Genomic DNA, 16,368 nt, shown 5'->3' with positions numbered 1-16,368 from the left:
AGAGTTTTTATAAATCTTTAGCTATCAGCATACTGAAAGTAAGTTGTAAAATTATTATTGTTACAGAATTTGGATTTGGGGGAAATATTCATGTTTCATTATTTAGGATACCAGAACTAGTTAGAATAATTCTATTATTTTGGTTTATTTTAGGAAGACAGATGTTTGTTCATTCGTTTGTTTTTAATTTTTTCCTGATGAGGCTATGTGAAGAGTTTAGTCACTTTAGCAGTAGGATAAAGTTTATGTGTGGCCAAGACAGTGCCATAATTTCCTTAGATTGTATAAGATAAGTTCCTTATTAAAAATTCATACTCAGTGTGCATGTACTTTAAATCAGAAATTTGAGAATGACCTGAATACCCTATTTTTATATTGAATAATCTCTTCACATTTCATTTAAAACATTGATTAATTTAAGAGCCCAAGTGGTTAATTAATTTTGATACTCAAAATGACTGAAGAAGTAATATATGAAAAGCCCCTGGATTCTCCTCCACAACTCTCATCTGACTTAATACAGGTAAATAACAGACTTATTTCACTTAGTGTGTTTGAAGTTAGTATTAAGTTCCTTTGCACAAAATGTCTTCATGACTCTGTGTTATTGGTCAGCATAATAGGTATCACTATCCACTCAGGCTATTCAAGCTGCAGAACTAGGGGTTATTGTTGCCAGTGATGGCATGGACTTGATGGATTTTAGAATCATCTGAATAATTTTTAAAATATATATCCATTGCATACTCCATTTTGGGATCATTAATGTTTGGAAGGTAAGACAAGGGTTTGAGTCAAGCTCTTCTAAAGACTCGAATGACTCACCAAGGTTAGAATCACTGTCAATTAAACTCATGGCCTGGAGTTCAAGTACAGTCCACAGAGCTTTCCACTGACCAGGCTGTATTTTAAAACAACGTATAACTGGCTGTCTTGGGGTGAGGCCTGCATCTATGGTTTACCAAAGTCTTTACCATTCTCTCTCATCACTCCTGGAGTAGACATGATCTGTCTCATTTCAGAAGACGTTTGAGTTATAGTCCTTCCATAGACATCTTGGTCTTTTTCAATATGAAGAGCAGTCCTGCTCAGCCCCTTGTCCTACTCCTTCTTTATTATAATGTATCCTACTCTCACCTCTTCTCTCCCACTGTTATCTCCTCCACAATCATTTCTCAGTTAGATTAGGACAGTGAATTTCACTGAATTACCCCTCACATTCATGTTAATCATGTTACTAACAGGCTTAAATCCATCCTTTGCCATTACAGTCTCTTAGAGATAAAAGCCACATTTTCTACCGTGGCACAGAAGACTCTTTTCATAAAATCAGTGATGACCCTACAAATGTCCAGTTTTGTGTAGTTTCCCACATACTTTCCCAGTTCTGCAACCTCCTCCTCAACACTTTAAACTCTCAACTCTGCCCCTGTTGCCCCCCCACAACACCCAGACACACCAACATCACCTTTGCCCTAGGCAGCCTGCACTGTTGGGCACTCCCTAAGCAGGCCCTCTGCCATCTCTCAGCTCTGTGCTTCTGTGTGCACTGTTCTCTCTGGCCTGCCATCCCATCTTGTGCAATCACTTGACAAGTCTTCCATTCATTTCTTTGATTCTCGGAAGGACTGTCAGTTCCTTTAATAGGCCTTCTCTGCTGTCCCTCACTCTGGGAGCATTTTGGCATTTTCTCCATGCTACTTTTATACCCCTGACTTCACACTATGAAACATTTTGACACCAATTTTTTATTTGGGTTACATTGATCTAACTCATTGAGATCAAGAACTATGTTTGTCTTCATATATGTTCTAGGTCATTTTTGACATTTACTCTTATGATTCAAGCTCTATGGTCTGTTAGATTTCTACCAGCTCTGAATTTGTGTGCTTATATCATATTAAAAATGACTTGAACATTTAGCAAAGTGACCAACACAAGAAACAAACTCAACAAACATGGAAATAATGAATGAGTTAATTAATGAAGCATTCATTTTATCTATTTTGTTGATCTCTACTTGACTCCTATTTTTTCCTTGAACATTTTTTTATGTTTAATTTCAAATATATATCACTATTCGGCTTTAATTGGGCTATTGTCAAATTTATTTGGTCAGAAGCAGTTGAAGAATTTGATAGTAAGGTCCATATTAAAACAAAGACGGTCTATAACATGTAATTAGGAAACACAATAAAATTTATAGTATAATAAAATAGATTAAATTATACAGATTAGGGGCGCCTTGGTGGCTCAGTTGGTTAAGCGTCCAAATTTGGCTTGGGTCATGATCTCACCATTCGTGAGTTGAAGCCCCGCATCGGGCTCTGTGCTGACAGCTGGGAGCCTGGAGCCTGCTTCGGATTCTGTATCTTCCTCTCTCTGTTCCTCCCCCACTCGCACTCTGCCTCTCTTTCTCTCAAAAATAAATAAAGATTTAAAAAAAATTGTTTTCAAATTATACAGATTGGGGCGCCTGGGTGGCTCGGTCGGTTGAGCATCCAACTTCAGCTCAGGTCATGATCTCATGGTTTGTGAGTTTGAGCCCTGTGTCGGGCTTCGTGCTGACAGCTTGGAGCCTGGAGCCTGCTTTGGATTCTGTGTCTACCTCTCTCTCTGCCCCTTCCCTGCTCAAACTCTGTCTCTCTCTCTCTCAAAAATGAATAAATGTAAAAAAAATTTAAAAAAAGTTATACAGATTAATTTGGACAATTTGAAAAATGAAAGAAAGAAAGAAAGAAAGAAAGAAAGAAAGAAAGAAAGGTAGAAAGAACCACAAACCACTTATCCGAAGATAAACACTAATATATTTTTTATTTTCCTCACATTTTTTTCTTTCTTTAGTTGTGTTTTTTTTATTGCATATTGCCTTGGGATTTTTGGGGGATGGAAACTTTTATTGTTATTTTCAGATAACATTAAGGCTTTTATTTAACTATTAAACATGTCAATTTACTCAGAGAACAAACCATAAGAGACTGGAACCCAGTTGGTAAACCTATAACCAGATGAGAGAACTTTATCCAAGATGGCTCCCAGACAAAAGAAGGTTTTTAGGCATTCAGAACAATAGGTATTTGCTACATCAACCTGAGTTGTTTAGTGTTTGGGTAAAGAACTGACCTCAGGAATGGGGAAGAAGTTCACATGGCAGAAGTGTGTGCCTCTGAATGGTCAACATCAAGGTGGGCCGGCCAGTGGAAACGGGTATATCCTGGCAGGCAGATACTATAAATGGAAAAACTGACCATAGCCATTAGGCAATAATACATATTAATTTATTCACAGCACTTACTTTGTGCCAAACACCATACTGAGCACTAAAAATTTAGTGATGAATAAGGCCTAGTCCAATGAGAGATCTAAAACACACTTATACCACCATTTGGTGAGTATTCTACAAAGAGACATCCTGGAGGAGATAACTGCCTTCCTCGATTGCTGAGTAAGTCTGAATGAAGTTTTTTGGTAAATCCTTAGAGGAGTGGATGACTTAGGTTTTAGATGTGAACTCTGGAACCTAAAATGGAATATATAAGAGCTAGGCCAAGGGCCATTCAAGGAACCAGGTGAAAACTTAGTTAAAAAACACAAGAGAACCCCAATGATTAGTATTAGTATTAGTTTCCTAGGGCTCCGTTAACAAAGTATCAAAAACTGGATGGCTTAAAATAACAGAAATTTATACTCTCACAGTTACAAACATTAATTAAATTTATTTGTTAATGATCAGTTGAAAAATATAGTACCTATATATTGTCTCTAAAGTCACATGACTTTTCAGAAGGATTGATTATCTCAGAGAGCTGCAAAGGAGAAGCTATTCCATGCTTCTCCTAGCTCCTGGTGATTGGCTGGCAATCTTTGGCTTTTAGATGGACCATTCCAATCTCTGCCTTCATCTTCAAGTGGTGTTCTCCCTACATCTCTGCTTTTTCCTTCTGTGCATATCTGTCTCTGTGTCCAAATTTTCCCTTTTCATAAGGACACCCATAATATTGAATTAAAGACCACCGTAATGACTTCATTTTAACTTGATTACCTCTGTAAAGACTCTATTTCCAACTATAAGGTCACATTCTCAGGTACCGGATTAGGACTCCAATACATCTTTTGAGACTATGCAAACCAATGCGGTCAGTATCACATGCGGTCAGAAGAACATTTTTTTGAAAGGGTAATTTAGAATAATAATCCTGATTGACTGGCTTAGTGTTGTTTCTGGGAAATAATTATAGGACTGGAACCAGAGCCTGGCAAAGGATTTTGCTGAAGATGAGGCTCAAAAGCCAAAGAGGACATGACATTAAAATGTATCTAAATATCCTGGAGCCCTTTATAAAAATGCTCTCAAAGACCACAGACTAATTTAGTCAGCCTATATTGTATAAACTTTTATTTTTGCCTTCTCTCAGTCATACTTAATTGACTCTTTAAAGTACAAAATATATTTTCTTTTTTCTCTCTGACAGCTGTGAAAGATAAACCTGGAAATGAGATATCTACAAATATCTATGCATCACCTCCTCCACAGTGATTGCTCACTTTTGAGGAAGTGATTACAGTTCTGGAGTCCCAGGTGAAGGGGAAATTACCCATACAATTAAATCAGAATTCACAGTAAAACCAATATTTTGGAATTTAAATATATACTTTGTGATTTAGAGCATTTATCAGATGATATTGTAATTTGGGGCAATTTGCCTAATCTGCACTTTAATGCATAAATAAATGTAATTTTATTATGAAAAAGAAGCATGTATATTATTGCAGGATTGATTGTAGGTAACAAGCTCGGAGAGTCCAACCAGCACACTTTGGCTCATAAGAACAAGTTTCGAGTCTGCACAGGACCTGCATGGACAAGGTAGCATAGTTGGGGGAAGAGTACTAGTTTGGCAATTTGATCACACTGTATTCTTATTCTCCTCTGCCATAGCCTCTTTTGAGGCAGTGTTTTCTTACAGGGGCAAAGAAGTTCAGGCTAACTGCTCCTATCAGCTCTAAAATTGTGTGCTTATTTTAAATAAAAAATGATAAATTTGTCCTTTAGGAAAAATGAGTAATATAATCTTTGACAAGTTTCTCTACTCAGGAGTGCTTTTCTATTGAGTCCATCATTACCACTTAGAATGTGTAGATCATCTTGCCTTAACACAGAATGGAAATTCTACAGATTAGTTACAAAATAAATAGATAAATACATACATACAGAGACATACATACTAACCAAGAGTATATCTGACACTGTTTAGTGTTGACTAAAGCCTAGGCACATCAGTACTGAAAAAAAATTTTGCACCAAACTTTTGATTTTTTCCAACTGAGAACAGAGAGATCAGCAAAAGGACTCGGGCAGTCTGGCACTGAATCCTTACAGATTTGGTCCCTAGGGAGGGTTTGCCTGATAAGAATCTCAGAGTCAGGTGCACTATGAGCTCTGGTACATTCAGAAAAGGACACAGGGCTTGTCCGGCAGGTTGCCAGGACCACACTCTGTAAAAGCACAGAGCACAGCTTGCAGAATGCTGGAGAGGGACCACATGGGGTGGGCAAGAGGCTGCTGCAGAGTTAAGTTGAGCTGAATGTTCTGGTCAGGGAAAGGTCACAGTCTGGGCAAGTGCAGGAACAGCAGGGCCATGCCAGCTCTGATGCCAAACATCAGGGCCATTCCAACCGGTGGATTCCATTTGTTTTTAATTATCAGTATACCGAAGAGACTTTTGTTTCTTGTAAATAAGGATGACAAGCAAATTAAGCTCCAGCAGGTGCAAGAAGCTTATTTTGTCCTGAGCTAAAACTGTCCTGGCTAAGATGTAACTTGCCAAACAGAGCTGGTGAAAGGAAGGTACTTTTTTCTTCCAGTTGAAAACTGTCAGTTTGTAGTGTCTAAGCAAAGAGGTACACAAGTAAACAGTTTTTTGTAGAAAATTATTTTTTTAATCTTAGAGTGATCATTAAGTCAGTTACTGATGGTTGCATTGTTTTGATAAAAGAAACTTTAAACTTGGTATTTGAGCTCAGTCTTGCCAAAGTTTGAAGTTTTCATCCAAGAAGTTTTACTGGCTGTCTGCCATTTTGAACAGCTCCCTAGAGCACAGGGGTCCAGCTGTTTCACTGAGCAATGTTATGGTACCATTTCTGAGGGGGATAATGAAATTTCAGCATACAGGACTGTGTCTGTAAATCAAAACTTAGACTGTGAGGAACCAGATTTTCCCCCAGGGTAACAGGAACGAGGCATTACTATGCTAATTTGAGTCTGAATTCAGCCCCCTTGCTCTTTTGATTTTGTATTAATTCTTCCATTTATGCCTGTGCACACGTCAGCCAGAAAATCCTTTAGTGGAATGGACAACCAGCTGTCCAAGGTGGGTGAGGTCTGGTCCTTCACAGGAGCATAGACACAGATTAGGTGTTCTCTTGAGAATCTTGCCAATCAGGTTCCAAAAGCACTGCTTATCTCATGCAAACTTGGTTCCCTCTAGAGAACTTTTAAAAGAGGCTTTGTTTTTGCCAAGATTCTCTTTTAGTTTTTAGCTTAATTAATAGTGGTCCAAAAGAACCAATATAAGCTATTTGTGGTCATGTGTGAATGCTGATGTCCTCTCTTTCTTTTGTGAGATATTTATATTGAATTTAGTAACTCAGAAACACCTAAAAGGACTATTAAATATAAGGAAAAATAATGTCTAGATGTTCTAAGGTGTATTTTTTCCCCTCTGTTTTTCACTGGAGTTTAATTATTTAAGAAATTTTGATAAATTAGAAACATTTTAAATGGCCAAACACAAGCAGTGCTTATAATATCTATACCATATCATTAATAAATAGAATTGTACTAGAAGATGAAAGCAGTTTTTCTTCTAATGTTTTAGAATTTGGCTTACTCCAAAAAAGTCTATTAAAACTCCACTATGGGGCAGACAAGTGATCAGCCAAGGGTACAAAAATAAAATAACATGCTATAGTCTTTAAAGAGATTTCACTTACTAGGAAGTCAGATATATGGACAATGGCAACATTTTTTAAAGTTTGTTTATTTATTTATTTATTTATTTATTTATTTATTTATTTATTTTGAGAGAGAGGGAGAGAGTGTGAGTGGGGAAGAGGGAGAGAAAGAGAGAGATGGAGAGAGAGAGAGAGAGAGAGAGACAGAGAGAGAGACAGAGAGAGAGAATCCCAAGCAGGCTCCACGCTGTCAGCTCAGAGCCCAATGTGGGGCTTGATCTCATGAACGGTGAGATCATGACTTGAGCGCAAATCAAGAGTCAGAAGCTCAACCGACTGAGCCACTTAGGTGTCCTGACATTAGCAATATTATTATTTGATTGCTAAAATGGAATTATGCACATGGTTCAGTTGGTGTATAAAATAAGTAGAGATCAAAGAACACTTTACAAGGAGGAACAACTCTGTCAGGACTGAAAAGGTGCATTGACAAGAGGAAGTGTGAGAGTGGGGATTCGAGTATAAGGCACAGGCAGGTAGAGGGGAGGGCATGCTTGCAGCTGCACTTGTTTTGATATGAGTGGAATGTAAAGTTCAAGGGGAAATTCAAGTAGATAGGATGGGATTGACATGCAAATATCAAATCATTAGAGCAGTGACATTTTTATATTTCATATAACACCTACTATGTAATAGATAACATGTTAAGCCATGAGGGAGATACTAATATTTGTAACAGGTCAAAAGTATAATCAGAATTTCCTGTTAGAAAGGTTACTCTGAGAGAGAAAGATCTAAATCTAAAGGTTCAAGAGAATAGTTAATGTTATTATAATAATATTTGTAATACTGATATACCAAGAAGGGCATTCTGCTCCAAATTTTGAAATGGTCTCTTTCCTTTTCTCTTCCCAACTCCCTTACTAGGTTAATTTCTTCTCATCTTCACATTCTTAAATGTCACTTCTACTAAGGGATACTCCTGTAATACACAGGCTACTGTAGGTCTCTGAATGCCACCCTAAATTTTTTCTGCATTTATACCAACTGCAATTAACTACCTTTGCAGTTATTTGTTTAGCCTCCATTATTCATCCACTTGTTGACATCACAATGACAGGGATAGAGTCTATCTTGCCAGTCTTTAGCACATAGCATGTGCTTCTATATTTTTGTGTAAATAAAGGACAAGTAGAGAATGCAATATTGGATAAAAAAAAAAAGTTGGGTAAGAGGTATATTGAAAGGTAGATTGAAAGAGTTTGGCAAATGAACAGAAGTGGAAAATAAAAGATGAATCCTAGATGACTCCCACGTTTCTAGACTGACAATTGGACGTGCCATTAATAAGAGTTATCACTAAATTATGGGGAAATTTTTTACTTAAATTTGAGCTCTCCTGTATTAACTAATTGGATCTCAGCTCAGAGTAAATTAAATGTAGTTTTCTGTAAGGGGATTTGGTGTCATTCTAATCTCATACCAGAATATTTTCAAAAATTTGGGGTGGGGAACGTTTCTGTAGAAGAGTAACATATGCAATTTAGTTTGATTATACTTTGCATCAGATTCAGAAAATTATCTCTCTGCATTTCTGTCCTTATATTTTAGTGTTTCTCTCGTATCGAGCTAGGATCCTCTGGCATATGGCATAAGTTTTTAAAGTTTTCTACTTAAAATGAAGTTAAGGATTTGAAAAAGCTGAGGTGTATTCTTACTTTTGCAATCACACCTGGTTTTGGTACAAGTTTGTGCTTGGGTATGAAATAAAAAATTTATAATTATCTTAATATTTAAACATCTAACTATGTAAAACTTCGTTTCAGTTAAAAAAGATTTTCAAAAGCAGCAGACAAGTTTTTGACATCAAAAATTGCCATGCAAACATCTTATTATTTATTCTCTTTATTTAAGTGAAAAATATTGTCTATTTCTTTCCAGTTACACACAAAGAAAAACCAAAAGAAAAAGAAAAAGCTGAAAAGAAAGGTATGGAATTGTTCTTACTGCTGTCCTTACACACTGGTTCCTCCCTCTTTGACCTCTTCTTCTTTACGTAAGATTTTATTTTTAAAATTATATTTTGATATTTCCTTAGAATTGAATCTATAAAGAGTAATTCATAGGCTGAAGTAAATAAAATATTTGAGACTCCAACTTGGTTACCAATTTACTTTCTAGAAATGTATTCATTTTTCCCCTGGCAGTTGTGAGACTGCTTTAGCTAACAATGAAGATATTATTTCACAAAATATTTTTTCGATTTGATAGGTGAGAAAGTATACTCATTATTTTAACTTGCATTCTTTAATTACCTATAAGACTGGAATTTAAAAAATTAATTTTTATGTATTTGTTTAGAATCTGTAATATAGACTCATTGTTCAGTAGGTAAAGATACATTATGAAAAGCTTCCTCCCGCCTGGTTCTCAGCCCTCCAGTAGCATTCTATCCTACCCACACGTACACACAGCAAACCCCTTTTATGGGTTTTATGTGCATCTTTCAAAACTTCAATATGCATTTATAAGAGAATATAGCTTACTGTTTCTCCACTTTTTACACAAAATATAATGTGTCCTATATTCTGGCTTTTATAATTTAATAATATATCTTAAAGACCTTTCCATATCAGTAAATAGGTATTTTCCTCATTTTTTTTAATGTTTATTTATTTTTGAGAGGGGAGAGAGGAGCAGAGACAGAGGGAGACACAGAATCAGAAGCAGGCTCCAGGCTCTGAGCTGTCAGCACAGAGCCTGATGCAGGGCTTGAACCCACAAAACTGAGAGATCATGACCTAAGCTGAAGTCGGACGCTTAACTGACTGAGCCACCCAAGCACTCTGGTATTTTCCTCATTTTAAAATAAAAGCTTCATGGTATTGAAATGGAGGTACTTTCTTGGGGTGCTTGGATGGCTGAGTCAGTTAAGTGTCCGATTTCATCTCAGGTCATGATCTCACGGTTCGTGGATTCGAGCCCCATGTCATGCTCTGTGCTGACAGCTCAGAGCTTGGAGCCTGCTTCCGGTTCTGTGTCTCTGTCTCTCTCTGCCCCTCCCATGCTTGCTCTGTCTGTCTCTCTCAAAAATAAACATTAAAAAACATAATTTAAAAAATGAGTAAATGGAGATATTTTCTTCTACTATATCTTTTAGCTACTTATTATTTGTAGATTTAAGGATTTAAGAATGATTTTAATAATACATTTTTCTTATGTAAATATTCACACTTATTACTCATTTCTCCTGATGATATGTGTGCATGTCATTTGGGTATATTTTCCTGGTCTGTCACTTTTTCAATATTTTCCTCAGGTTTCATAATTAATTTCAGGATTTCTGTGTGAGTGGATATGTGTGAATGCATATATGTGTATATACGTGTGTGTGTGTGTGTGTGTGTGTGTGTGTGTGTTTAGATTCTTGACTTTTTATATGGCTAGATATGTTTTATTTTCTTTTGGTGTTTCTGTTTTTGAATCTTCATTCAAAAATTAATTCAACAGTTGCTAATATTTCCTCAAGTTTTTAAATTTAGTTTCATATTTCACATGTAACCTTAAATCATCAAAAAATCCATTTCATCCATTTCAATGTATGATGTGAAATAAATCTCCAATTTCATTTTTTTGTTGCTCTTGTGTTAGAGTGGATCATGTCTAGGATCTTTGTGCTAGATTTCAGCTGATTCATATGTCCACAATATGCATAGACTGCTGTGCTATTTCCTGTGCAACATTCCAGTCAGATAGAATGTTTTATAATATATTAGGAATCAGATCCATGGGAACATGTTTCAATCTTCTTTATTCTATACTCATATTTAAAATTTTGAATTAAATAGTTATTAGTTTATTAGTGTTTACTCAGTGATGATATATACTAATTTCAATACAGCCACCTTCTTTGTTCTAGAAACAGGTGTCTATTTCCCTTCTGCTGTTAAGTTATGCAGAATTATTGGCATTAGGTTCTTTATACTCTGACTAAATGAAATAATCTGATATTTCATATGATTTTTTTCAACTTTCACAGCAGCTAAATATTTGTATTACAAAATAATCAAGAATTTGTCACTCTTAAATTAGAAACATTACAGGAAATTTTCATATTGGAAAGCAGAATAAAATACTTTATTGTAAGTGTCCTTTACTTCATTATATACCAATTAAAGGAGTTTGCTTTTTATGAAGTAAGTCATTACACTGCAACCCCATGTCCTTATGTGAATTGGGCCTTTCTTGGCTTGGCATCATGCTCCTTCACCTAACACTGTCCAGGCTCTTCCCCATAATTCCAAATGGTAGTGGGAATGGCTGTGGGGCAGGCTGAGAGGTAGAAAGGCTGAAACCCTGGAAGGGGTGTCATCTGCTCTCTCTCAGTGAACTTGCAACTGCAGGGGTCACTTGGTCTTCAACTGAGCATCGTGAGTGAAGCTTTCTGTGAGATTTGCCTTATCTCTCCAAGATTCTGGGGAAACTGTTCATCAACTGTGTTTTAAAACAATAGTTTGTTAAATACATATTGAAGCACATTTTGTCTTTTATAATACAAGTAAAGCTGATGGACATTAATGTTCTTACTATATAGTTGGAGAAATGGAAATAATTGGGACTCTCATTTTTAATGTGAATAATTTGGTTCTTTAACCCACCTGTTTAATTAAATCTCTTATTTTTTTCATTCAGTTTTCTATAATTTCTTTAATTCCCATTATTCTCCAATAAATAATACATAAATGCTGTAAATTGTGTGGTGATTTGGGAAACTACCAAATTACACAGATTAATGAATTATGACTAACCTGCACAAGCTCCTGTATGTCTCAGAGCACCTTTACTTCATAGAAGCTAGGAAAATAAATTTATATTGATTTATTAATTTGTTACATAAACAGTGAGAAGGTATAATGTTTCAAGTATGTCAAATACTATTCGTTTAAGAAGCTGCACTCGATCAGTAATCATTTATGATTATACAATTTATGATTTTTTTTTGGTCATTCTCTACCAAAGTTGCTATTTCTTAGGGCTTACTTGGGTAAAAAAAAAAAAAAAAAAAACTTTTTGGCTGTCAAAATGTCATTGGAGTGGAGGACATTTGGTTAGCAGGGACTAGAGATGCTAAGCATTTTTCAACACATAAGACAGTCCCTTATAGTAAGAAATTATTTTTCCCCAAATGTCAATTACGTCCTTGTTGAGAAACACTGCTCTTAATCCAAGCTCTAATTTGGATTGAAATATTTATTTTAATTAATCATAAAGAAAGTGTTTCATCATGATAGTATAATATCTTTTGACAAATTATTATAAAACTGCTCTCTCTCTCTCTCTGTTTATCTTTCTTGAAAACTTAATCTATTTAGAATAATAACTTTAAAAAGGAGAGTGAGGTTAGCTTTCAAAATGCTTTCTAAATCTTTATGCCAAGACTTTTAAATTGGATTTTATATAGTTGTTATTATATTGGTAATTTTTTCTTATTTCTAAATCAGTCTCATTAATATCATCAATCTTCAAAATCGTACATAATTTGGTGGCTATAAAGCTGAGATAAAGAGAAAGCTTGGTCTTGAAATCTATTTAAAGTGTGTACTAATATAAATTTTTTCTGTTTAAGCAACTCACAAGGAAAAAATTGAGAAAAAAGAAAAACCAGAAACAAAGACAGTGGCAAAAGGTAACTTTTCCTTTTATAGTTTATATAATCATTCTTTTTACTTTAAAAGATTACACTTTGTGGGGGTACCTGGGTGGCTCAGTCAGTTAAGAGTCCAACTCTTGGTTTTGGCCTAGGTCATGATCTCATGGTTCATGAGTTTAAGCCCCATGTCCAGCTCTGTACTGACAGCGCAGAGCCTGCTTGGGATTCTCTCTTTCTCTCTTTCCCTCTTTAACCACCCCTCTCCTGCTTGTGTTCTCTCTCTCTCAAAATAAGTAAATAAACTTTAAAAGATTATATTTTGGGTGTCAGGTAGCTGGCTGATTATATGCATTCAACATTTCCTGTACATAAAAATTAATTTGGCCTTACATGTAAAATTGAATAATAAAGAATAATAAAAAAGAATAATAAAACTAAATACTTAAAATAATAGAGCATCTGGAAATGTTAGAAAATGATGAAGAGTATTCCCATATGTGGTAGGAAGAATTTGGAACCCCAAGAACTTTACCACTTGCGGTCATCCTCATGGATATGTTACATTACATGGCAAAGAGACTTTTGGAAATAGTTTTCTCTAAAATAGGGAGATTATCCTGGATTATCCAGGTAGGCTAAATGTAATCTCACAAATCTTTAAAGCATAGACATGTGACGGAAGAGAAAGACTGATTTGAAGTGTGAGAAGGACTTGCCACCCATTGCTAGCTTGAAACTTGGGGGGAGCACGTGAACAGTGGGAGAAGAATTTTGCCAACATGTTGAATTCCAGTAAATAATGCAACCCTGCTGGCAATTTGATTTTAGCCTTGTGCACCCTAACCAGAAAACCTACTTGAGCCACATTGTGCCAAGACTTTTGAACTTTGGAAATTGGGAGATATTAAATGGATATTATGTTAAGCAGCTAAGTTTGTGGTTATGTGTTACTATAGCGATGGGAAACTGGCACAATATATTTGGCTTATAGCTTTTGACCAGCAGTACACTTTGGATTAATTTTAGAAATTTCAAATTCAGGATTTGTTTTTTTCAAGAAGAAAGGTAATGCATATATCTTGATTGATATTTTAAGCCATCGAAGATCAAAAGTATCTTAATAATATACTCCCCCCAAATCAATTAGAATATCAATGTAATGTTATGTATTTTGGAGGATTACATAAATATTAAATTATAAATATAGTATGCTAAATTTATTTGCCAATTGTTTGATGTTAAACAAATATGGATTCTAAGTGATAGTTCAATCTTATCTCCTAAATTTAAATTCCTTTTTCTTTTTGTAAAATGCACGCATTTTGTGAACAATAATTTTTAGAAATCTCAATTCAGTATTTTCAAGGGACTAATCACTTAGATAAACATTGGAATCTACTTTCAAAATTCAAGGTGTTTATCTACACAATGCAAAATATTTAAATATTTGAGGCAGACATATTTTTTACTAAATATTTTTCATGAGATAACCAAATATCAGTGTATTAAAGATAGATGGATTATAAACCAAGACTTCGTTTTCTAGAAGGTAGCATGAATTTAGTCTCAGGATGAAATTTGTAACTAAATATGTATTATTTTATTCTATTTGGTTCTCTTCTGTTTGACAGATTTGAATGAAAATAAACTCAAATGTATATGAAATCTTGAAGCTGGCAGGGATGTTAGATCTCGTCTCACTTAATTACCTAACTTAACAGATGAACAAACTGACCTCCAGGGAGGAAAAAACAATTTGGCCAATTCGCATAACTAGTATGTAATTGAACTAAGGCAAAATCCCAGGTGAACTGAGTATAAATCTAGTATTTTTTCCAAAGATAATTAAAGGTTTTCAAGCATCAATTATTCCTTCAACAAATATCTATTTAATCCTGTACTAATTATTTATTGGTGTGAAAAAATTACCACAAATTTAGAAACTTAAGTCAACACACATTTATTATCTCAGCTTTTGTGTCTCAAAAATCTGGGCATGGCTTAGCTCAGTTCTCTGCTTCACAGTCTCTCACAAGACTGTGATTAATTTGTTAGACAAAGCTGCAGTCCCATCTGAAGGCTCAACTGGGGAAGGATTCAAATTTTCAAATTCATTTACATGATTGTTGACAAGATTCAGCCCTTCATGGCCTGTTGAGTCAGGGCCCCAAATCTTTCTTTGTTGGCTGGAAACCATTCTCAATTCCTTTTCAAACGAGTACCACTAATATGACAGCTGCCCTTGTCAAATTTAGCAAGAGATAGAACCAGCTAGTAAGACAGAAATAATCTTATGTAGACAGTCATGGAAGTACATGCTATTGGTTAGCAGCAAATGTGCAGGCTAGTCCATATTCAAGGGGAAAGGATTACACAAGCATATAAATATCAGAAAGTGGAGATCACTGGGGGCCATCCTGAGTCACCCTGGGCTGCCACATATCACAAATATTTTGCTTACATACTTATATTCTTATGGAGGAGATAGATGTAATCAACCTATATATGTATAAATTGTGGGTGTGCATACACACACACACACACATAAATATAATTTCCCTTTTTATTTTATGTATGTATTTATACATTATGTTAGGAATATAGTAAATACATAAGAAATGCTCTTTGTATAATTTGGGAGAAAACAGAGTAAGATTAAAAAGGCATACATTATAGCATGTGATAATTAAGTTAGAAACAAAGATAACCTATTCTATTTGAAAGGTATGACCAGAGTTAAAATAAAACTCTCCATCAGAAGACTTTGATTTCCAAAGGCACTGCCATGGAACATAGCATGTTTCTTGCTCTGTTTCAAGTCCAGCCTGTCAAAGAGCTGCAATTTGCTGAACCATGTCAGGACATCCTCTTGGGGAAAAATAGGCCTTTCCATCTACCCTGGTACATGTGTAGAACCTCATATCTATTGTGAAAAGTAGCCTATTCCTACAGTTCATTAAAAATAACAAAGACTGGGAAGAAGTAGAATAAAATGATGGCAAGAGAAGTGAGTGGGGTAAGCCAAGTTCAGGGCAGGCTGTCACACTGGCCTGTAAATAGCCATCTTTAGACATATGTGTATTTGGTGAAGTAGGGGAGGTTACTATTTTGATCACTTTCTGAAGACTGTCCATTGTTTTCACTGGTTTGTGTATATTTATGTCTCCCCTCATATGTCTTACAATATGTTTTTTGTATCATCCTCATGGATTAATATGAATAACATTATGCAATTGATTATAGTGGGGAAATGGGTTAGGCGTTTTGGTTCTACTACTTCTACTCTTGCCTCATTGGTTGCACCATGTTTGACAAATGGCTTCTTCATTCCTACATTTCTCATCTGTAAAGGGAGTATAATATAGTAATTCCTGTTATACATCAAAATCTAAGTTCTAGGAAAACTCCAAAGAGCTCTAGGAATGCAGGGTATAAGGATTTAATATTAGAAATGCCTATGTACTTATTTTGCAGTTTCCAAATTCTTTTGCTCATGTGTTTTACTTATCTCCACAGCTTCCTTAAAGGAAGAAATAGCTACAGTGTTATTATTTTTTTTTTTAATGGGAGAAACTTGAGTAACAGAGAAGTTAAGCAGTTAGCAGTTCCTTAATGAATGAGAGTTGAAATTTGTTATTTAACTCCAAAAATGAATAGTATGTCAATATGTTTACTGGATAATGTGGTTTTCCTACTTTGGCATAAGACATTTTGATTCGAGTACAGTCACTAATGGGTAATGCTAATTCCAAAATGAATCAAAT

The 16,368-nt window shown here is 35.2% G+C and overlaps 1 protein-coding gene across 2 annotated transcripts in view; it reads left to right on the top strand.

Moving 5' to 3' along the window:
- Positions 1–16,368, top strand: part of TRDN (triadin) — a 403,209-nt gene that overhangs the window by 101,330 nt on the left and 285,511 nt on the right. The window contains exons 6-7 of one of the 2 annotated variants that reach the window (XM_040474537.1): positions 8,896–8,943; positions 12,581–12,640. In XM_040474537.1, the coding sequence (XP_040330471.1) occupies positions 8,896–8,943; positions 12,581–12,640 (108 nt within the window). The remainder of the gene's footprint in view (positions 1–8,895; positions 8,944–12,580; positions 12,641–16,368) is intronic. The other variant, XM_040474536.1, reaches the window with a different exon arrangement.

This window comes from Herpailurus yagouaroundi, unplaced genomic scaffold (genome assembly GCF_014898765.1).
Source record: "Herpailurus yagouaroundi ecotype Mexico unplaced genomic scaffold, PumYag 139, whole genome shotgun sequence".
NCBI lineage: Eukaryota > Metazoa > Chordata > Mammalia > Carnivora > Felidae > Herpailurus > Herpailurus yagouaroundi.
Note: the sequence above shows the minus strand (reverse complement) of the source record. Positions and strands in the feature narration are given on the sequence as shown.